At 43.3% G+C, this 23,982-nt stretch overlaps 2 protein-coding genes and 1 pseudogene across 6 annotated transcripts in view; 2 read left to right on the top strand and 1 right to left on the bottom strand.

Moving 5' to 3' along the window:
* cnot4b (CCR4-NOT transcription complex, subunit 4b) overlaps positions 1-21,706 on the bottom strand; it is a 149,649-nt gene extending 127,943 nt beyond the window's left edge. For all 4 annotated transcript variants that reach the window (XM_041216266.1, XM_041216268.1, XM_041216267.1 and 1 more), the window contains exon 1: positions 21,452-21,706. The gene's annotated coding sequence lies outside the window, so the exon portion shown is untranslated. The remainder of the gene's footprint in view (positions 1-21,451) is intronic.
* On the top strand, positions 4,558-4,676 carry LOC121293473 (annotated as a pseudogene).
* A 551-nt stretch (positions 21,707-22,257) lies between the features above and the next one.
* The window catches only part of nup205 (nucleoporin 205), a 98,826-nt gene continuing 97,101 nt past the window's right edge, over positions 22,258-23,982 (top strand). For both annotated transcript variants that reach the window (XR_005946470.1, XM_041216128.1), the window contains exon 1: positions 22,258-22,379. Coding sequence is in view for 1 of the 2 variants with exons in the window: in XM_041216128.1 (XP_041072062.1) it covers positions 22,349-22,379 (31 nt within the window). In the remaining variant the exon portion in view is untranslated. The remainder of the gene's footprint in view (positions 22,380-23,982) is intronic.

The following is a 23,982-nucleotide window of genomic DNA, read 5'->3' as shown; positions in this document are numbered from 1 at the left end:
TGGCCCACATTGGTACCCACGACTTAGGTAGGAAGGGAAGTGTGGTCCTGCAATCAGAGTTTAGGGAGCTAAGTCAAAAATTAGCAAGCAGGACCTCAAATATAGTAATCTCTTGATTACTCCCAATGCCCATCCCTAATTGCCCTTGAGCAGGTGTGGGTGAGCTGCCTTCTTGAACCGCTGCAGTCCATGTGGTGTAAGATACACCCACAGTGCTATTTGGGAGCAAGTTCTAGGATTTTTACCCATCCAAAAGGGATGACCAACTGCATTTCCAAAAGGGGGGCACTTTTCTACTGCAAAGAGTATTAAGGGTCAAAGCAGGGCATACGTTTTGGAATAAACAAATTCACCAGAATGATAAAAGGACTGAAAGTATTAAAGTCAGGAGTGTGATGGAATACTGTCCACTTGCCTGGATGAGTGCAGCTGCAACAACACTGAAGAAGCTTGGCACCATCCAGAACAAGCAGTTCGCTTGATCAGCACCCTATCCGCCACCTCCACCACGGGCCAACAGTGGCAGCAGCGTGTACCATCTACAAGATGCACTACAGGAACTCACCAAGGCTCCTTTGACACCACCTTCCAATCCCAGGACCTCTACCATCAAGGAGGACAAGGGCAGCAGATACATGGGAACATCGCCACCTGCAAGTTCCTCCAAGCCACACAATCCTGACATGCAACGATATCCGCGTTCCTTAACCGTCATTGGATCAAAATCCTCGAATTCCGTACCTAATAGCACTGTGGCTGTTTCTACACCAAAAGGACTACAGTGGCTCAAGGCAGCTTCACCACCACCTTCGAGGGCAATTAGGAATGGGCTATAAATGCTAGCCTGACCAGCAATACCCATATCAAGTTTGTAAATCCCTTGAGTATAACAGATTAAAGGGTGTTCAAATTAAGCTGGTTAAGGTGATTAAAGGGTTTGATGGGATATTGATAAACTATTAAAGGATATAAGGAGCATGCAGGAGAGAATTAGTGTTGGTGCTCATTCAGGAAGAACCTGCAGTTCAAAGCTGCCAATGTTATCTGAACTTTTCTTGACAATAACCCAGGCCCAGTCTCATGTTCACTAATCATCTGACACTTCTCCATGAGCCCTAACATTTCCTTTCATCAGTCTGCATTTCTGTTGCTTTGTTCTGCAGTCACTCTTTACCACTGTGCCACTGAATAACATATCTTAGAGATCCCGTTCAGTGTTTTTCAGGGATTTCCTAATTATTTCCTCTTAACTCACTGAAACCTCCAACGCACCATCTCCATTGCTTCAATGTCTCCTTTGTGTTCTGCTGACCAGAACTGGACACAGTACTCTCACTAGTGCACTGCATAGTTTCAGCATGACATACAAAATACTCTAGCCTTCTGTTCATTTAGATGATTGCCGCATACAAGTGACTGGGCATAGTACGGGCTTTTTGGGAAAGGGAGTTCCAGATATCCACAATTTTGTGCACAAAGAAGTGCTTTCTGACATCACCCTGAACAGCTTAGCTCTGATTTCTTGTTAAGGTTATATCCCTTTATTTTGGATTTGCCCAAGAGGAAGTAGTTCCTATCTACCAACAATTATCTTAAACATCTCATTTTGGTCATCATTTAATCTTCTATGCTCATGGAAATATAGGCCTAGTCTGTACAACCTGTCTCCATAATTTAACCCTTGCATAGTTCTGGTGAACTTACACTGCACCCACTTCCAAAGCTAATTTCATCTTCCTGGGGCGCAATGCCAAAATTGTACAGAATAATCCAGCTGAAAACTAAACAGCTGTACCTAATTTCCACCCCCTTTGCATTCCAGCCCACTTGAGGTAAAGGCCAATATTCCATTAGTCTTATAATTTTCTTTGTACTTGCCCATGAGCTTTTAGCAATGCTAAGTGCCAGATTCCCAAACAGCCTTAAATCTCAACTTCATTTTCAACTAGATTGAAATAATTCAAAGGGCAAAAGCATTTTCCTCACACTTAGCCCCTTAGATACAAATTTACAAAGTCTAACAATGAATGGACACATAGTAGAAAGCACAAATTTCACAAGGCAAACTGGCAGAGGCAGCACTAAGAGTGAGTGCAGACACAATGTACCAGTCTCCTCCTCTGGAGCAGCAGTGTTTGGGGTAGCCAATTTGAAAGCTTTGCCACACGACTGTATGTACAGCCCCCAACAGCTCATCCTGCACAATCCTAAACAGCTAGCGTCAGCAGACTGCTCCACATCAGAGGGAATCATGTCCTCCTGATCCTGTCCTCGCAGTGGACGCACATCTGCACTTTCCATGAGTTATTCTGGAGAAATCAGGAGTAGGAACCAAAGCTGGGTTTGCCTTCCTTAGCCCAGTGGCAACAATCAGGACAGAGCAAGAATCAAACCTTGGACTTCTAGGCTGTTTGCAGGAAACTCAATCCACTTCATCATCAGAGTGTAAATTAAAAAACTTCAATGCACATACACCAATCAGAGGAACTTCAAAAAGGGAAGAATGCTCATTTACAAAAGGAGGTTAAGTCGATAAAGGGAGGAAAAGCACGTGGAATTCTTGGTTTTATAAAAACAGTTCTAAGAGATGAAAGGCTTTATTTTTGAGCAAAGTAGAGAAACTGCGGCTTTGTTCAAGAAGAGGAAATATGATCAAGGTAAATTGGGAAGGTTGCTTCAACTGGTCAGCGAATCAATAGTTGAGGTCAAAACAGGAGAATCATTGCCAAAAGAGAGGAATTGCTGCATTTGCTTATTTTAATGTAGAAATTTGTTAGTACATAGAACATTGTACAAGGCAGATTCCACAAGGTTTTGAATTCAGATAAATGCTTAAAAAAAAGGGGACGTGAGCACAGGACATGCTCAGAGAATGGAATGATGTGATAATGCAGCAAAGAGCCAGTGTAGACATGATGAACCAACTGGCCTCTCTATAAAGATCTGTGATTTAATCAGCAAGTTTGCATTCCCAGTTCAAGTACTAATCAGAGACTTGCATTCATTGTTACATGTACCCATCTCATTTCAACTACACCTAGTTAGGAGGCCGCACTTAAATGAAGTTGCTGTTGAATATTTTTTCCTTAGATTAAAACAAGAGTATGGAAAGAACAACAGGTGATTTAATCACAAGCAACTGAACTCATTTTCGTATATTGTACCTCTCCAGTCCAGAAATCTATAGTTGAGTAACGCCACTTGTCCACAATTCATTTGAGCAGACCCAAGCATTCCCTTGAGGTTACCATCATCATTTTAGGACAGTGCTTTGGCAATAGAAACATGGAAGGCACAGTATTTCAATAAGTAAAACAATTTTTATTACTGCTCCATAATTTATCATTGTTTTGTGCTTCAGGAAATTTTTTATATCCGTGTTTCCCAGTTCACACACTGTGGTTAGGTGTTCTAATGCCATTCTATAATCCAGAAAATGCCCAAATTCAGAAATGACTCGGTCCCAAGTATTCCAGACTGGAGATGGTGCAGTGTATTTGTTCTTATAAAACTGAAACAATAGCTTACATTAGTTTAGAAGTAACAGTTTTAAACCAGGTCTGGTCTTTAAAAACTTCCAGTGAACATCACATGGCATGCTGCAGCAGCTGTCAATGCATTCTTATTCAATACTCAAATGCTGTCCCCTGCTCAATTGTCTGTTTCTTGTGCAGACAAAATCAAAAGAAATATAAGCTGAAGTAGACCACCTGGCTCTCTGAATGTGCTCTGCTATTTAAGATTCTGGCTGATGGACTAAACTCCACTTTCCCATTGTTTCCTAATGTTCCCTTAATAACTAAAAATCTATCGACCTCTGTCTTGAATGTACTCAATTAATTCAAAACTCACTGGGGTAAAAAAATTCCAAGGGTTCACAACCCTTCATAATTTGCTCCCTTTGGCTTACTCATTACAGAAGATATACAACACAGAATTAAGCCATTTGGACCAAACAATCCATGCTAACTTACGTTCCACTTGAGCCTCCTTCCATCTTTCCTCACTAAAATCCATCATCATAACCCTCTATTCACTTCTCCCTCATGCGCTTGTCTGGCTTCTCTTTAAAGGTATCTATACTATTCACTTCAACCACTCACCGTGTAAGTGGGTTCTGTGTTTTCACCACTCATTGGGTAAACAAGTTTCTACTGAATTCCCTATTGGGTTGATTGGTGGCCTCGAGTTATGCTCTTAGCCACAAGGGAAACTTTCTCTCTGTATCCACTCTATCAAAAGTTTTCATAATGCTAAAGACCTCTATTATGTCACCCCTCAGTCTTCCTTTCTCAAGAGTGAAGAGACTCAGCCTGTCAATCTTTTCCACACATTTCTGATAGCATCCTTGTGAATCTTTTCTGCACCCTCTCCAGCACCTCAGCCTTTTAGAAGTCATACAGGTGTAAATGACTAAAAGTAATGAAAGCAATTCTGGAGAGAATCCATAACATTGGTGCAGTTTGGCCAAGTGGTTTAAGGTGCTAGATTTAGGCTCCAGTGTCTCAGGAGACTGGGTTCAAGTCCCACCACTACCAAAGTTTAATCAAGCTCGTTGCCAATGGCCATACTAGTCTGTAAATACCTGATCTCATCTGATCTCGGAAAGTAAGCAGTCTCAGGCCTGGTTAGTGCTTGGATGGGAGCCTGCCTGGGAATGTCAGGAGTAGTAAGCTTTAGGGCTCCCGTTTGCCAGCTCAGCTGGTAGAGCAGAGGACTGTAGATGACTGTAAAACTGGCATCCTTAGGTTGCTGGTTCAATTTCAGCTAAAAGGAAACCATCCTTATTAGGGGAGACAGTGGCATAGTCATATTATCAATGGACTATTAACGCAGGGGTACTTGGGTTCGAATCCCACCACAGCAGCTTTTGAAATCTGAATTCTAATAAAAATACTCACAGCGACTATTAAATCTTAACTAGCAAAAATCATGCTGAACTTATGGCTTCCCATACAACAATGTTAAAAGTCAACATATGACTTCAAGTTAATATTTGACATTCCGTAGCTGCCCTGTATATGCAACAGTATTGAACAAATTATCCTTACTCCTCCCACCAACTTGTGTTCATATAATGCCTTTAAGGGAGGAAATTGCAGACCTTCGGGCTGACGCAGCTGAAAATATTTTTAAAAAGCTGAAATCAATGGTGGAGCAATGAAAATCAAGGATACACAGAAAGCCAGAATTGGAGGAGCAGAGATTCCTGCTAGGGGTGAAGGAGGTTACAGGTATAGGAAGGAGTGAGCTACAAAGGGCTCCAAGAACAAGGTTGAGAATTGTAAATGGTTTTATAGAATTAATTTTTAGAAAATGCTGCAATTCAGTCCATCATGCTTTCTTCCCATCTGAGGTATCTACTTGATTCCACATTAACAGTTTATTTAAAATTATTTAATTTCCTCATATATTGTTGGTTGCTCTCAATTAAAATTAAAATCTTGTGATTGGGTGCATGCCCCATTGAGGCCTTGCCATTATAAATTCCGACATCTGTACTTATAATGGAAAATGCATGTGTCAACTTGGCTTGCTGGAATTGCACTTTCCCATCAGGGATTACACTACCTGCCATCATTGGTTGGCTGTGGGGCGTAGTTACAGCTTGACCAATTCACATCAACATTATCATGTATAAATGTAGATACAAAAATTGATAATGGAAAGTATTTAAATATACATACACACGTGCAACCAATTACATCTGCTTGCCTTAAATTCAATTATCCCTGACTCCCAAACCTCACTTCACTTGAGGACAACTAGCCGGCTACCCATGTTGCACTCGCCTTCAATTTGAGGCCTTCCAAAACTCTACTCAGAGCAAGTCCCGTTCACCCATCATCCTTGTGCTCGCTAACCTACATTGGATCTCCATACCCAAACAGGGACTGATGAACTGCAATACAAGCACATGCCCCAACTGCAGCAACTCAATCCAGGCTGTCCCGGTTTGCGAATGTTTTGAAGATAAAGACCACCCAACACGCTCAATGGAGACCTGGTTATGCAATACAGGATGTCAACAGTCAAATGTGCAACCGGATTGAGGGGATGGCATAAAAGTGAAGACAACAAATTAATCTAATAATGCAGTGACATAAAGATAATGCTTTGGCATTTTCAATTTCTTTACATAAAATACTTAACTGTGGAATGTATTGAACCAAACACCTATCAGGTTGTGTAAACAAAAGGTGACACTGATTTTCTTTGAACAAAATGTTGTACGTTCACCTACAATAATATCAGAACATGTGGTATTGATTGAATTGGGTTCAAACATAGACTTAAGAAATTGCATTTCTTCAGTGCTCAAACTGTAGGAACCTAAGCACAGAGATTCTCAATACAATACAGATTTAATACAGTTTCATCATTGAGATAATGGTCCAGTATTCAGTCAGTGCCAAATTGCACTTCTCCAGAGATTTCCTACAAGTGTTTGCACTGGAACCTGCAGAGTTAAAGTCATTTTTGGCACAGTGCCCTCTACAGGGGATTTGGGGCCTGTACAAAAAGGGTAAGTGACTGTATATCTTCTTAACCAGATTGAAGAATCCTTAGAGCCATGTTTTTCAACCTGGATTCCCAGAACCCAAGGGTTCCCCGAGCATCAGGTCCTTTGAAAATTGTAAAAATTTTAACCGATATATTGTTCGCACATTTAATTAAAAATAATCACTCATTCAATTGTGTTTTACTTTGTTTCATTTTTCTTTATATATATTTATATTGGAAAGGGAGGAGGGTGAAAGGTTTGGGGCTCCACAGAATTTCACAATATATGATACGGTTCCTTAACCTAATAAAGGTTGAAAATCACAGCCTTGGAGACATGCAGTGTCTCAACCTGGATGTGTCTGTTAGAATAGTTAACTCAATGCCAAATAATGCCCAGAAAGCAAAAAGAAAGGGAAAGCAAGATGGTATTGAGAGATAGGAAACAGAAAATTGGAGGAAAAAATTTGATTTTTAAATCACCAACAAAACTTAAAATCTGAAAGAAAGAGACCCAACACTTGTAAAAATTCATTTCTGGTACCAGGTTATTTGGCAGTAATGAAGTCTTATCATGCTATTAAAATTGACCAGAATGCAAAAACCCTTGCTCTTTCTGGCATCTCATAGTGGGTATCAGTCAAACATTGGAACATGTGGAAAGGCATGAAGATGCAATGTTGAGTTGCTCAACAGGATTTAGTATAGTGAAGCTTCTGAAGAAAAAAGGCCAACTCAGACAGCAATTTCCCAATATCTGCACTTAACTGTGTGTATGTGGTGGTCAACAATTACTGCCCAATTTACACTTTAGTAATGCTAAATGCTGGTGAATGTCGTTAGCCTCATATTTACTGCAAAACTCAGACCATTAATTAAGCTAGTAATTTTGAGCCTTCCTCTAATGAAGGCTCACATATCATGAAGGTTCCACAGGAAGAGGATGAAGCCCTGTTCCCAGGGCTCTGACAAAGAAACACTGCAGATGGGAGATGCACCTGCTATGTCCACACTTGACTAGACAACAACACCTGGTATTAAAATATTTTAATTCAGTACGTAAGAATGTCTCTGACCACTGGTTGCAGTTGAACTGCACCACAACATGTTGGAGATGAATGACCAGAGCAGGACATCTTGGTTAAGTTAAACCATGAATGCAGGACAAAGGCTGCAAGTTGACAGAAGGCAGGTTCAGCACTCGTGTCAGGAAACACTTCTGCGCATAAGGTAATGGAAGCAAATCATCCCAAATAGGTAGACATTAAAACAAGGATGGGAGTCAACAGTCTTGCTAAAAATGTTATGACCTCTCAGAATTCTCTCGTTTCAGAAATTGTCCCTATGGATTGAAAAATTGCCAATGTCACTCCCATTACTCAAATAGGGTAAGAGAGATAAACTAGGAAATGATAGGCCAATTCGTCTCAGAGAGCACCGCCATTGATTTCTAACAGTTAGTCACATCTAATGAAAGGAATTGAATTTTGTGAGGTCATCAAGTTCTGATACAAGGTCATTCACCAGATAAGTTAACTCTTTCTCGCCACAGATGCTGCCTGAGCTGAGTATATGCACTATACTCAGTTTTTATTTCCGATTTTCAGCATCAGTGGTATTTTGCTTTTGTGGCAGATAAATGAGTGTCTTTCGATGTGATTATATGGGCTACCAGACAGCATTCTATAAACCGATGACTAAAAATACAGGTGCATGGAACTGGACAATCTATTGATAAGGGTAGGAAATAGGTTAGGAGGTCAGAGTGTGCAGGGATTACATAATGTATACAAATGAACAGAATGTGACTAGTGATGTTCCCCTTAGATCCATATTGGGACCTCAAACTTTTTATTATCTTTATAAATAAATTGAATATACAGCTTGCTATTCTGTCATCTGAGTTTGCGGAAGACATAGGTTAGGTGATACAGTAAATAGTGTAGATGTGAGCAGAAAGATGTGAAGGGACATCAATAAATTAAGTGAGTGGACAAAAACAGTACCAGATGGAGCTCAGTGTGGAGAATGAGGGGTCATCCACTTTGGACCCAAGAAAGATAAATCAGAGTATTTTTCGAAACAGTGAGAAACTAAGAACTGTGGAGAAGCAGAGAGATTTAGGGTCCCAAGTATAATGTGCACTAAAATCTCGTGGGCATTTACAAAAAAAATTGAAAAGGCTAACAGAATGCTGGAACACAAACGAGTGGAAGTTACAGTTCAATAAAACTGTGGTTCAACTCCAATTACAGTACTGCATTTAGTTCTCAGAATGCATCTCAAAGACTATATTAGGATTGGTCTTGGAGGGGGCACAGTACAGATTCACCAGAATGATATCCTGGGCTAATTGTTAGCAAAGGTTTCACAGATTCAGCTTGTATTCCCTTGAATATAGATTAAGGGATGATCCAATTTAGGTGTTTAAGGTGATCCAAGGAGTTGGTCGGGTGGACCAAGGTGAACCATTTCCACTGGTGGCTGGGTCTAGAACAAAGGATCCTAGCTTAAAATTAGAGTTTGGCCATTCAGGGGTGATGTCAGGAAACACATCTTCACACAAAGGGTAGTGGAAATCTGGAAATTGCTCCCCAAAAAGCTGGTGAGGCTGCTACCAATTCAAAATGTCAAAAATGAATTTGATATTTCTTTATTAGATAAGAGTATTAAGGGTTATAAAACCAAGATTGTAGGAAATAAAGATACCGATCAGCCATGATCGAATTTAATGGCAGGACAGGTTCGAGGGGCTGAATAACATTCTCCTACTTCTGAATGGGAGCATGAGCTGAATGGGTCAACTGTCTTCCCAAACCCAGATTTGAACTTATTTCAGTGACATATCAACAAAGTAGGGCAAACCTGACAAAAAAGATAATCTTGTGGACAAGTCCCAAAAACAAACAACTCATGGTCATTTACTTCCAATGTAATACAACTAACCAGTAATGAGTCTGTTTAGAGCATAAGATACAAAGCAATATTCTTACAAATGTGAAATTTCAACTGGGTATCCTTTGAATGGAAATGAAATATCTAAATTATCTGGGCATAAACTAAAGCTAGCAGAGCTAAGACTGACAGATTCCTCTGTTTAAAAATTGGATTAAAAATATTAGAGACGTCATGGCTCCACTAACAACAACTAGGAAAGAGAGAAAAGAGCAAGTCTAGATGGTAGGTCACAGACCTGAAACATTAACTCAATTTTTGTTTTGACCAATGCTGTCTGAGCTGAGCATTTCCAGCATCTGCAGTATTTTCTTTTGTATTGATGTAATCATCACACCCCCAGAAAGCTCCATAATGCCTTCAACTCACGAGTTACTTTTGAAGCAGTACCATTATAGGCAAATGTGGCAGCCTATTAATATATAGTGAGTGAGTGAATGACCAGAGGATGATGTTCGAAGGAGAGAGGTTAGCCAGTGTATCAGGTGAGCTCCCTGCTCCTCTTCAAATAGTGCCATAGGATCTTTTACTCACACTTGAGCAAAGCTAATTTGGCCCCAGTTTGACATCTCATTCAAAGGACAGTACCTTTGACAAGGCTACACTGCCCATGGCCTGTACTGAAACATCAAATGAGATTGCATTTTCACACCAATAGGTCCAGCTTCAATTGACCATCACCTCACTGAGGTAATAGTGCAATCTGACATTCAACAGGTGACTGAGCAAAGAAAATCCAGCCATATGCAAAAGTATGTACTTTTGTGCTTTTGTCACAGATCTTATGTCACATCCCAAGCTGTGACCCCTTGTAGTGGGAAATAAAAACATATTCCTTGTCCATCATACACACCACCTGCTGCTACAAACATATTAAGTTTAAACATAACGGTGGCATTGTGGTATTGTCACTGGACAAGTAAGTCAGAAACCCAGGATAATGCTGTGGGGACCCAGGTTTGAATCCCGTCATGGCAGATGATGCAATTTGAATTCTAAAAGTCTGATGATGATCTTGAAACCATTGTCGATTGTCATAAAAACCCATCTGGTTCACAAGTGTCCTTATCTGGTTTGGCCTACATGTGACTCCAGACCCACAGCAGTGTGGCTGACTCTTAAATGCCCTCTGAAATGGCCAGCAAGTGACTCAGTTCTCATGGGCAATTAGGGATGGGCAATAAATGCTTGCCTAGCCAGCGAAGCCCCCATCCCATGAATAATACATGGTCATTTTCTAATGCCATATTGCTCCCCAAAATTAAAACATCTTAATTTTCAGGGAAATTTGTGTTCAATCAATGGGTTTCCTGCTTGGATCAATTCTTGTCTGCAACAGTCACAGGTAAATAGTGTTGCCAAGCTTAGTGAGCTTAAAATAAGATGGTCATTTAAGATAGTCTACTTTGCAATCCGCCTGCACGTGACATTTGTTTTTTAATTCATGGGACGTGGATGTTGCTGGCTAGGCCAGCATTTATTGCCCATCCCTAATTGCCCTTGTTCAGAGGGCATTTAAGAGTCAACCACATTGAAGTCACATGTAGGCCGGGTAAGGACGGCAGATTTCCTTCCCTAAAGGACATTAGTGAGCCAGATGCATTTTTATGACAATTGACAATGATCCATGATCATCATCTGATCTTTAATTTCAGATTTTTTTTTTACTGAATTCAAATTCCATCATCTGCCATGATGAGATTTGAACCTGAGCCCCCAGGGCATTGTCCTGGGTCTCTGGATTACTAGTCCAGTGAGAATTCCACTATGCCACCACCTTCCCACATGACAGTTTCACATTTGGGTTCTGCTTCACCTTCATCTGATAAACACACCCAACACATTTCCAGCAATGGCTTCTTTTCCCAGTACCACATGATTCCTCCATTATAATCCAAGGTTCCATCCTTTGGCAAGTCTTCTGAATTTGCACACTGTCCTTTGCTGCCCCAATCATCGACAGAGTCAGTTTCCACATGCCTGCAAAGACAGCTATTTCTGCCAGCTTAATAACAGTCCCTGGCAACTTGATGTCAATTTAGTAATGAACAGCCTACAACTTTCTTTGACTACAATTCAGCAACCATATTTTTCTATTTGCGGTGTTTTAGGATATTCATTTACACTGAAGATGCTTTCTAAATACACACTGTTAATACATAATAAACTTGGTGGTAACTTTTTAATTCATAACCTCAATCGTTCCACTGATCGCACTATAGACCTGTACAATTGGTGTTTCAGCTAAACAGTGCAAAACTCTGCACAGACACAATCCAAGGAGCAAAAATATCCATCCTGTTTGGTTTAAGAATAGTCTGAGAATTTCACCACCACATAACTAATTCTGGTGACAATACTGATTAAAATGTAAATACACTCCCTTAGGATGGCAACAAATAGGATTTGTTAACATGTTTCATATTTACAACCGCACAAAGGTTGGCATGTTGTTCAACTGCCGCACTTTAGAGAACTCAAGTCCTCTGAAATCTAAAACTCATTCACTTTCAGTAAATAATCACTTGTTCTTCCCTACAACTCCTATGGTCTTTAGTTACAATACATCTCAACAAGACCTTAATCCATCATTGTGTACGAGAAGTTCTTTTAATCCTCAGTCAAAATCAAACCCCCCAACAAAATCAAAAAACGATAAAATTCAGAGGTTATTGTATTGCTGTTTCTTGGACCTCAAGTGCAATTTGGCTGCAGTAAATATATTTCAAAGATAATTTGTACGCTGTGAAATGCTTTACGGCATGGAGGATTTCACAGGCCTTTCACAGGCGAGATGTAGAAGCAATAAATAAAAACAAAAAGATTCTGGAAAAACGCAGCAGGTCTGACAGCATCTGTGGAGAGAGAAACAGAGTTAACGTTTCGAGCCCATATGATTCTTCAAAGTGAAAGAGAAGTAGAAATATAATGGATTTTATACTGTTTAAAAGGGGGTGGAGCAAAATGGAAGGTCAGGGATAAGTGGGAGCGCAGGAGATTGACAAAGATGTCATGGGCACAAGACAAAGGGAGTGTTAACAGCAGTGGTAAAGACTAAAGAAGGTCTTCTCTCCTGAGCTCCCACCTATCCCTGAACCACCTGTTCCAACCCCCCCAAACACTATAAATTCAAATTTAATTTCTATTTCTCTTTCGCTCTGAAGAAAAGTCATATGGACTCGAAATATTAACTCCGTTTCTCTATCCACAGATGCTATCAGACCTGAGTTTTCCAGAATTATCTGCTTTTATTTCAGATTTCCAGCATCTGCAGTATTTTATTTTTATATTTATGTAAACGCAAGGTTTGGCTTTCCTGTGCTTCTCGCAAAAGATGGTCTCCGTAGAAACAACTCATCACATCAACAAACCTCAGATGCGAACTTACCTCTTCTTGCATGGGCACTATCCATGTCTTACTGATACTCACGTCAATTACCACTCAACATTGTGACTATTTCAACTCTGCTAGGTCTATGAGTATAATGTCAAGTTAAAGACTCAGCAAAAAACTCATTTTTGCTGCCAATTTTTGTGCAAAATAAACATCTGCATTTTGTGCAACAGAACATTTTCCATTTCAGGCATCCAGTGCCAGTATCAAGCAACCCAAGCACAGTGCAGCTCAAACAGCAGAAGTGCAGAATAAAGCTTCCTCTACCCTGCCTCAATCACAGCAAAGCATTTCAAGCACAATAGGAAGATGTTTTTCCATTTCCCACACCAGCTACCTTGTGATCAGACTTAGGCTCTCAACAGTGCAAGACAGAAGCATTCTTGTGCTCCCACTGAAAGAAATGGACCGACATGCTCAAACTAATTTTACATTGAACTCTTATATCAACCGAAAGGAGGAAACTTGAACCAAGTATTTGAAATTCATTGGCACCCAGGCTGTGACTTTAGATTTTAACTTTAAAGCTGAGATTATCCAAAAGTACAAAGGGCGAAGGCAGGTATAAGGAGTTAGGTCACAGAGCAGCCATGATCTCACTCAATGACAGAACAAGCTCAAGGGGCCTATCCATGTTCCGACACTCCCGGAAGGTTGAATTTCACTAAAAATGCTTAGAATGACAGTGCTGCCACCGACGGCTGTGTACAGGCTAAAATCAGTCACCAGGACACCAAAAATAATCTGTGCATAAGCACAGGTACTTCATATATACTTGCAAGTAGGTGTATGTGCTGCCACTGGGATATTAACCACATGAAAAGCTGAGATGTACATTTTTCACTTACTGCACCGAAGCTGTTTTTTTCATTCAAATTTCAGCAAAATCCAACATTTTTCAACCTTCATTTGATATGTGAAAAAAGGACAATTGATTTTTTTCCATGCTTGGGTTGGCTACAAAGAATATTTTGGCATGTCTACACTGGGGTGAAGTACTGCTAGATACAGGCCTGTCACTGGAGGTCGGGGCAATTTGGGAAAGATTACAAACAGTTTCCAGCACAGAGGCAGACCATTCAGCCCAGCAGGGTTTTGCTTTTGTTTGTACTCTCACTTTACTTTGTCTCATCCTATCAACATATCTATGAAGGCCACATCAGACATGTCTGGCACAGTGAAGTGTGTTGGCTTGAGTGTGATTTTGCTTCAAGTGAGTGACTACAAATCCACTAAAGAGCTCAATGAGAAACCGCTTACAATTATTAGAAGTAAAACTCCAATACCAAGTTCCACTTTTGCAAAACCGGAATTGCTGAAGGAGTCTCAGATCAATCAACATTAGTCTGAACAAGGATCGAGTCTCAAAACTGTACAGGAAACAAACTAATGGACTAAGTTCCATGCAGCCTCGGCTCTTGGAGGTCCCAGGCACATCACGCATTTGTTTTTTCTTTATTCTTTCACGGGATATTGTTGTTGCCCATTCCCAATTACGAGAGGCTTGCTAGGCCATTTCAGAGGGCAGTGAAGCGTCAACCACACTATTCTGGATCTGGAGTCACACATAGGCCAGACCAAGTAAGGATGGCAGATTTTCTTTCCTAAAGGGTAGTGACCCAGATAGGTTTTTATGACAATCAATGAGAACAGCTTTATATTTCAGCTTTATTAATTGAATTTAAATTCCACCAGCTGCCGTAGTGGGGTTTGAACCCAGGGCTGTGCTTGGGCCTCTGAATTACTGGTCCAGTGATATTACCACAACACCACCACCACCTCCTCCTCATTAGTCTTGGTCTCTGCGGCACAAAAGATGGGCAGTAACAAAGCAGATCATTCCTCTGCTCTATTGATGCATCAAGTTCATCCCTGCATGGCAGAAACAAAGATGGAGGGTAAACCAAAATATAACTGCTTTGTAGCCTATGGGAGTTAAAGCATCTCAACTGGAGTATGAGCAGGCAGCAACGTTAGCTTCCATACTCACTCATCATACTATTTTACATTTGAGTAGGGCATGATGGATAATGCTCTATCAGTTAATAGTCACAAAAGTCTTGGGTCACTCTGGCAATCCTTTAGGGCTGCTATACTTGATCCATCACTGTTTAGAAAAAGAGATTGGACACGTTTCTTACTTCAAAATTCATGCAGGGGTCCAAGAACACATGCCCTCAGCTTTGTAATATTTAAGTATTAAATATCTAGCACTCAAAGCAATCATTACACCCTCCCACCCCCAAGTCAGAATGCAAAATTTTAGTTCAACATCACCAGTATGTTATAGCAATGCTGGTGCTACTCACTTCAGTCACAGGCCTTTTGTTTTTTCCCCCACAGCAACAAAAGCAAACTTGCATTTATTTGGGGCCTTTAACATAAATGTCTCAAGGTGCTTCACAGCAGCATTATAAAACAAATTATAACAGCGAGCCACGTAAAGAGATATTAGGTTCGACGACTGAAAGCTTGATCAGACATAGGTTTTAAGGAGTGTCTTAAAAGTGGAAAGCAGGGTACAGAGACAGAGAGGTACAGGTAGGGTATTCCAGAACTTAGGGCCGAGGCAACTGAAGGCATCGCAACCAATGGTGTAGCAATTACGATTAGGATCATCTTCTTCACTGAGCTTTCATCCAAAGGTTCTGCCAAATTCCCAGAGTTAAATACTTAATCTCAATGCATTCAGACTCCAGCCATCAACTTTGTGCGATTAGGGATGCACATGGGACCAGAATTAGATGATTGAAGTATCCAAGGGTGATGGGTTGAAATGTGTTGATTGGCTGGGATTTTATAATCACTTGTGGTAATATATTCCTTATTCGAATAATCTTTGGAGTCTCTTCCATGGTTCAGAATCTATCCTGAGTTCTGGCCCCTTTATGCCAATTCAATAACCAGTGCAAATGTTTCAGTTTACCATCTGAAACCCTTCCATTATTTTGGACAGCTAAATTCAATTGCCATCTTAACCTTTGCTGCTTAAGTTAACAAGTCCCTACTTCATTTCACCAAACCCCACCCCAAATTGCTCTGATCAGATAGTTTTCCTCTTTGCTGAAGCAGTCAGTTATCCATGTCTCTCAACACTGCCCAAAAACAACACGTGCTTCACAACACAGCATCCAGATTTACATCAGGAAGTGACAGGTGAAGCTACAGGTAACAGCTCTGAATTTTAGACCACATGTCCACAGCCCTTATCTGCTGCTATTGCAAATAAGTCAAATTTTATTTTATTATAATGCAATCGTGGAATAATACCGGCCAGTCAAGATGGGGATTTTAAACCATGCTTCAGAGTCCTTACACACTGTACAGTGGAGGCTGGCTAACACAAATAGTCATGATAAAAACAAAAAAACTGCGGATGCTGGAAATCCAAAACAAAAACAGAATTACCTGGAAAAACTCAGCAGGTCTGGCAGCATCGGCGGAGAAGAAAAGAGTTGACGTTTCGAGTCCTCATGACCCTTCGAGGGTCATGAGGACTCGAAACGTCAACTCTTTTCTTCTCCGCCGATGCTGCCAGACCTGCTGAGTTTTTCCAAATAGTCATGATGTTTGGCAAATCTAAACACGAGACATTGAACAGTCACTGACTTTTGCATCATCTTGCTATCAGAATGGCTGTTACATGTCAATTGCCTTTCTAGAATCAGATTTGGCACCGAAATTAACTGAGGACAACATTACAAGGTTCTAAAAAATAAAAACAAAAAAACTGCGGATGCTGGAAATCCAAAACAAAAACAGAATTACCTGGAAAAACTCAGCAGGTCTGGCAGCATCGGCGGAGAAGAAAAGAGTTGACGTTTCGAGTCCTCATGACCCTTCGACAGAACTTGAGTTCGAGTCCAGGAAAGAGCTGAAATATAAGCTGGTTTAAGGTGTGTGTGCGGGGGGCAGAGAGATAGAGAGACAGAGAGGTGGAGGGGGTTGGTGTGGTTGTAGCGACAAACAAGCAGTGATAGAAGCAGATCATCAAAAGATGTCAACAACAATAGTACAATAGAACACATAGGTGTTAAAGTTAAAGTTGGTGATATTATCTAAACGAATGTGCTAATTAAGAATGGATGGTAGGGCACTCAAGGTATAGCTCTAGTGGGTTTTTTTTTATTTTATATAATGGAAATAGGTGGGAAAAGGAAAATCTTTATAATTTATTGGGAAAAAAAAGAAGGGGGAAACAGAAAGGGGGTGGGGATGGGGGAGGGGACTCACGACCTAAAGTTGTTGAATTCAATATTCAGTCCGGAAGGCTGTAAAGTCCCTAGTCGGAAGATGAGGTGTTGTTCCTCCAGTTTGCGTTGGGCTTCACTGGAACAATGCAGCAAGCCAAGGACAGACATGTGGGCAAGAGAGCAGGGTGGAGTGTTAAAATGGCAAGCGACAGGGAGGTTTGGGTCATTCTTGCGGACAGACCGCAGGTGTTCTGCAAAGCGGTCGCCCAGTTTACGTTTGGTCTCTCCAATGTAGAGGAGACCACATTGGGAGCAACGAATGCAGTAGACTAAGTTGGGGGAAATGCAAGTGAAATGCTGCTTCACTTGAAAGGAGTGTTTGGGTCCTTGGACGGTGAGGAGAGAGGAAGTGAAGGGGCAGGTGTTGCATCTTTTGCGTGGGCAAGGGGTTGTGCCATAGGAGGGGGTTGAGGAGTAGGGGGTGATGGAGGAGTGGACCAGGGTGTCCCGGAGGGCATCTTTTGCGTGGGCAAGGGGTTGTGCCATAGGAGGGGGTTGAGGAGTAGGGGGTGATGGAGGAGTGGACCAGGGTGTCCCGGAGGGCATCTTTTGCGTGGGCAAGGGGTTGTGCCATAGGAGGGGGTTGAGGAGTAGGGGGTGATGGAGGAGTGGACCAGGGTGTCCCGGAGGGCATCTTTTGCGTGGGCAAGGGGTTGTGCCATAGGAGGGGGTTGAGGAGTAGGGGGTGATGGAGGAGTGGACCAGGGTGTCCCGGAGGGTATCTTTTGCGTGGGCAAGGGGTTGTGCCATAGGAGGGGGTTACAAGGTTCTATGTGGGACTGTGCTGGACAGAAGGATAAACGGACCAGCCAACAATATGAACTGCTTATCACCCAACAAAATGAGAAAGCTTTATGTGCTAAAAAGAACCAATCAAGTACAATACATCTATTTGTTTGCTGGAGTGCCACTGAAACTTTGTCGCCCAATTTGCCTCTCCAGATTACTGGCACACAGGCAGTCAAAGTAATAGACAAAGGTGGAAAATCACTTTACATGCTACTCCTGCCTCCATCCTCCTCCAGGTTATTCACCACTGTAAAATTCCCTCAAAATTACAGAAACTATTGCAAATAGATTTAAAATATTAAATATGAAACATTAATTTTATAAATAGTTAAATATGAAGCTCTACACTGCTGAATATTATACCAACAATGTATACTTAGGCATAGGCAGAAGATTGGTCACAAGCACAAAGTACAAGATGGGGGGACATAACTCATCAAGCAGGTGCTGTATCTTCAGGAAGGGAGAATAAAGCAGAAAACTGAAGTTTTCTGAACTGAAATTAAATAACCAATTCCAAATGTATAAATTGGCTGGATGGGCAAGCCATGTGTGCTGAGGAATGCTTTTCTCCTGATTACTGTTTGATAAGGCAGTAAATACAATTATTGGGCAGTGCGATATTGTCTCAAGAACAAACACATTTAACGGTCCTGCTACTGAAAGGAATTCTTCATTCTGTTATCTTACACACCTTCAGTTCTCCAAAGCAATGAAGTTTTGCCAAATCAGTTAAGTAAATGGGCTGATGTTCCAGGGCACAGTCCATTGCATGAATGGGAATTAAGATGGGGATTTTGAAAAAACTCCCAAGTATGAGATCAGAAAACCCATTTAACATGCTTACATGACCAAATATATTTCATATGGTTAATTTCTCTCATCACAATTGATGCAATTCCAATGGCCCTCTCCAAACACCACTGAAAAGTGCAATAAATTTTTACACATTGCAGGTAATGGCAACCTCTCCTCCTCCAAACCCCCACCGCTCCTGCATGCCCAACTGGAAGCAGCGCAACACAGATGTTCTGAAGCCTTGCCAAAGTGACCATACTTCCTGTATGAAGTTTGATGATACTAGCAAGATATTCAACCAGAGGTATTACAGCCAAGTTCAATGCTGTCCTGATCGAGCATTCATACACGCATTTTTTCCAGCACAGGTCATTGAGTCATTGGTTCAAAAGCCCTGGTTAGCTCACACTACCACCCCTACCTCACCTGCCCCACACCAGGACTTTGAGGGCAGTTGGTCCAGTCCTAAACAGTGAAACAAATTGAGCACAGATGAGCAATCATTATTAGGATTTTGTGATCTGTGTGTCCACAAACCACAAACGGAGTTGACCAATGTACCTAAACAGCAATTTTATGTTTAACAATACAGGTTCGTACCTTAGAACACAGGACAGCTCCAATTAACACAGATGGTCAAAATGCAGATATCAAACAATGTTGGCTGGACCAATAAGACTTAAATCTGTGCAAGTGGCGCCTCAACACAAGAACCAGCGAAACAAAGTACAGTGTAAAACTATATTGGAACTCCACTGTTGTGGTTCGTTACCTAGTTAATGCCCGGCAGTGCCCAACAGTAGCAGCTAAGCTGATGCACTGCGAAACAAGTAAAAACTATTTGGACAGGCTCAGCAAGTTCTGACGAGCATCTGAATCTCACAATCCAGGGATCCCAAGTTGGACCTCTGGCATGAACTAACTTAGAGGCAGTTTTGTATGTGTTTCAAAATAGACATCAGCATTTCTGAATGGAGAGAACAATACATTAGAGCTACTGTCGCACACTGGTAAGTCTTGTACATGAATTATGGCTGCCTGGATGATGTATGAAGGCACCTGATCACAGCAACGGGCAAAGGCCTTGGCAAAAGGGAGAAAAAACAGTTGAGACAAAAATTTATCCTGAAATCATCCCGTTTCATTATTGAACAAAAACATAAATTATGAAATATAGTTTGCATCATGAACACAGCAAGAAAATTCTCAATCACCATAACACCACATTTGCAAACTACCTGCCCCGAATAAATTTTGCCACCCTCAGAACCAATTAAATTTATTATTGTTGCTACTGCTGGGTAGATATACTTACAAGACTGAAAAAATACAAGATAGCACCACAAACTGAGAGTTGTCAAGAACCACTGAATTGCAATAAATTTATCAAGTGTCAAGTAATACTGTTACAATTCTGTGAAGAGTCTTTTTTTCTAAACTATTATATATATATCAGATTGGGAGCTCCAATGCAAACAGGACTGTAGCCGTTCATGAAAGCCCATCAGGGCAGTTAGGGGCAGGTAATAAATACAGCTCTTCCCAAACATTTTTATTTGAAATTGAGCACAACATGGTCAATGAGATGCTTCCATTCTCTCCCCAGCAGCCCTGCATTTCCTCTAACCTGTCATGCAAAGCCAACTTCTCCTGCTTTGTCTTTCTCCTTTTAAACACATAGATGTCAACATTCAAAAATATTAAAATTTGTCTTACATTCTGTATTTTTAAAAGGCTAAACTCCTTTACTTCCCCTCCCTCATTAGCAATTCTATATATCAATGTAAAAGACAGATGATAAATATTAAATGTTCACCATTCCTCTTTGAAACTCCCGGATTGTTGTTCCTAAATTAAACATGAACAGTTCTAACTTGATATTAATACGAGCACTTAAATCCTTATAGCCAAAGCAAAAAGTAGAAAACGTGCAACAAGAACAATCTTTTTTAACGTACTTAATTATCATTCCCAATCACCCAGGTGAATAAAATGCCTGCACTTATTCAGAAACGAATAAACAATAACCTTCGTCCCTTGTACTCCATTTCTGTAAACTCCCCCCTTGCATGGATCTGAAACTCAAACTGTTAACAATGAAGCAAAATCTAAGAATAAGTGGGGGGGTCTATTTGATGCCTATCGGCTCACAAATAAAAATAGAACACCGCTTGCACTTCCCGCTCAGTTAAGACATACTGCCTTTCCTTAAGCCCACTTAGTGCAGAGTTGGGGGGGGGGGGGGGGGGGGGGGTTGGGGGCAAGTGAACTTTTTTTACTTTCTTAAAAACCTACCATTTGTAGAGCAAATTCACACGAATTGCCGTATTTTACATATTTAAGAAAAACAATAGGAAAAAAACATATATGATAAAATTGCGCGATGGGAAAGAAAGGAAGTGAGGGTAATCCTCACCACCCCCCCCACCCCCAAGGATGGAGAGGGAAAATGAAATCCCTGTCTTCTCAACATTCAGACAATTGCAACTCTCCCTTCTCCACTAAAATGGTGATAAGCACAGGGCCTCCCTCCCTTTCCTTTCCTCCCTTCCCTCCGCCTGTCTCCGGCTCTCTCCTCCACCCGCCGGTGCCGCTTCCCCCCCACCCCCACCCCCAGCACCAGTGATGCTTGGGGCTGCTGCGGCCTGGCTGTGCCGCTGAAGCCTCCGTGTAGCAGTGACCCAGACTCCCAGTGCCTGCCTGCCTCTCTCCCTCCCTCCCTCCTCACACACACTCTCTCTCTCTCTCTCCCACTCACAGTTTAAACTCAGCAGGAGCTCTGAACGCTCTGTCCTTCCTTTGATCCCGTGTCGTTCTCTGCTTGGCGTTGAGATGCTGTTTATCTTTTTTTTTCCCTTGATCGGGGGGGGGAGGGGGAGGGTTTTTTTTTTTCGCTCCCACCTCTCCTCTGTTGCGGATAATTTGATCTATAATTATATATCTCCGGCGCTGCTCCAATTTACACACCGGCCACCATTTTTTTTCTCTCCTCTCCCTAGGAAACTCGCACGGAGTCTGCGCAGAGAAACGGCTGCGCATGCGCCTACTGCCCCACCGGCGACCGTTACCCTTTCCCTCGGAAACCCGCCCCCTCCCCCCTCCACGGCCAACACGCGAGCGACTCTGGGATATGTAGTCCGCCAACGGTACGCCTTTCCCTTCAAGGCGGCGCTCGCCTACATTTCCCGGACACCCCCACCTCGCGCCGCAGATTTTGGTTTCTCAGAAAAATGCCCCCAATCCCAGTCGTTTCGATTTCACAACCAACGCTGCATTCAAATGACCTACCCTAAGTATTTTTTTTAAAAAGGGGCCGGTGTGATATTTTCAAGGCAACGTTTTAATTGGGTTGGGAGGAGGGGGCCGGTGTGAGAGGTCACTTCCGGTATCCAGTCGCCGGGCATGCTGGCGTTTGTAGTCCAGGCGGATGGGTCACGTGCTGTTCAATCCCCACTTTCCTCCCTCCTGCTCGTTGAGCCTGGTTGACGGTCGGAAGGTTCGGGGAGCTTAGAAAATCTCCAGGGGGGGGGGAAGGTGGGGCCGGTGGTTGGAGGGTCACTCGGCTCGTGTGGGCACGGTTAAAGTGGTTGGCGGGGGGTGCAGCCTGCTTTTCCCCGGGCAGGCCGGGAGTTGTCGGTTCCGGTTCCTCTCCAAGATGGCAGTCGTGACCATGGCGGTAAATTCAGGTCAGTGACTGGGAGAGACGCAGAGGCTTAGAATCTCGGTCAGACCCGCATCTCAGGCACACCAACATTGCTAAACTCTTAAGTCTCAGACCCCCCCCCCTCCCCCTCTGTGTGGACTGAGCCCCCTCCCCCACGCCCCCATCTGCGATCATAGCCCCTTCCTGCTTGTTTGTCTCCAGCAAAACTTACGATAGTTAGGAGGGGGAAAGAATTGGGGGGAGAGGGGAGTCGGGACGGGGGGAGGGAAGGAGGAAAGACGGGGGGAAGGAGGAAAGGGAGGGGAAGGAGGAAGGAGGAAGAGAGAGAGGGGGGAAGGAGGAAGAGAGAGAGGGGGGAAGGAGGAAGAGAGAGAGGGGGGAAGGAGGAAGAGAGAGAGGGGGGAAGGAGGAAGAGAGAGAGGGGGGAAGGAGGACGAGGTGGGAGGAAGAAGGACGAGAGGAGGGGGGAAGGAGGACGAGGTGGGAGGAAGAAGGACGAGAGGAGGGGGGAAGAAAGACGGGGGAAGAAGGATGAGAAGTGGGGGAAGAAAGACGGGGGGAAGAAGGACGAGAAGTGGGGGAAGAAGGACGAGGGGGGAAGGGGGAAGAAGAACGAGGGGGGAAGGGGGAAGAAGAACGAGGGGGGAAGGGGGAAGAAGGACGAGGGGGGAGGGGGGGAAGAAGGACGAGGGGGGAGGGGGGGAAGAAGGACGAGGGGGGAGGGGGGGAAGAAGGACGAGGGGGGAGGGGGGGAAGAAGGACGAGGGGGGAGGGGGGAAGAAGGACGAGGGGGGAGGGGGGAAGAAGGACGAGGAGGGAGGGGGGGAAGAAGGACGAGGGGGGAGGGGGGAAGAAGGACGAGGGGGGAGGGGGGAGGGGGGAAGAAGGACGAGGGGGGAGGGGGGAAGAAGGACGAGGGGGGAGGGGGAAGAAGGACGAGGGGGAAGGAGGGGGAGGGGGGAAGAAGGGGAAGGGGGGAAGAAGGAGGAAGAAGGACGAGGGGAAGGGGGGAAGAAGGATGAGTGGGGGGTAAGAAGGACGAGTGGGGGGTAAGAAGGACGAGTGGGGGGTAAGAAGGACGAGTGGGGGGTAAGAAGGACGAGTGGGGGGGAAAGAAGGACGAGTGGGGGGGAAAGAAGGACAGGGGGGAAGAAGGATGAGGGGGAGGGGGGGAAGAAGGATGAGGGGGGAGGGGGGGTGAAGGATGAGGGGGGAGGGGAAGGGGGAAGAAGCGGGAGGGGGGAAGAAGGACCAGAGGATGGAAGAAGGAGGGGGAGGGAGTGAACAGATGGGGAGGAGGGTGAGGAGGCGGGAGGAGGAGGAAAGATTGGGGTGGGGGGAGGAAGGATGAGTGGAGTGGGGGTTAAGAAGGGAAATGGGGGGCCGGAAGAAGGAAGAGGGAGTTGGGGGGAAGAGGGGAGTGGGGCGGTGGTGTCGAGTGGCGGGGGTGGCTTTGGGAAGGTGATGGGGGCCTGAGGGGAAGTGAAGAGTAGAGGAGGGTAGGGGGCAGGCACAAGGGTTAGAGTGGGGGCCGGGACCAGGATTGGATGGAAGGTGGGGCAGTGAGCTGGTGGTGTTGGCATGAGGTGATTTGGGAGTTGGTGGGGTGGCAGGGGCAAACACAG

This window comes from Carcharodon carcharias, chromosome 21 (assembly GCF_017639515.1).
Source record: "Carcharodon carcharias isolate sCarCar2 chromosome 21, sCarCar2.pri, whole genome shotgun sequence".
Taxonomy (NCBI): domain Eukaryota; kingdom Metazoa; phylum Chordata; class Chondrichthyes; order Lamniformes; family Lamnidae; genus Carcharodon; species Carcharodon carcharias.
Note: the sequence above shows the minus strand (reverse complement) of the source record. Positions and strands in the feature narration are given on the sequence as shown.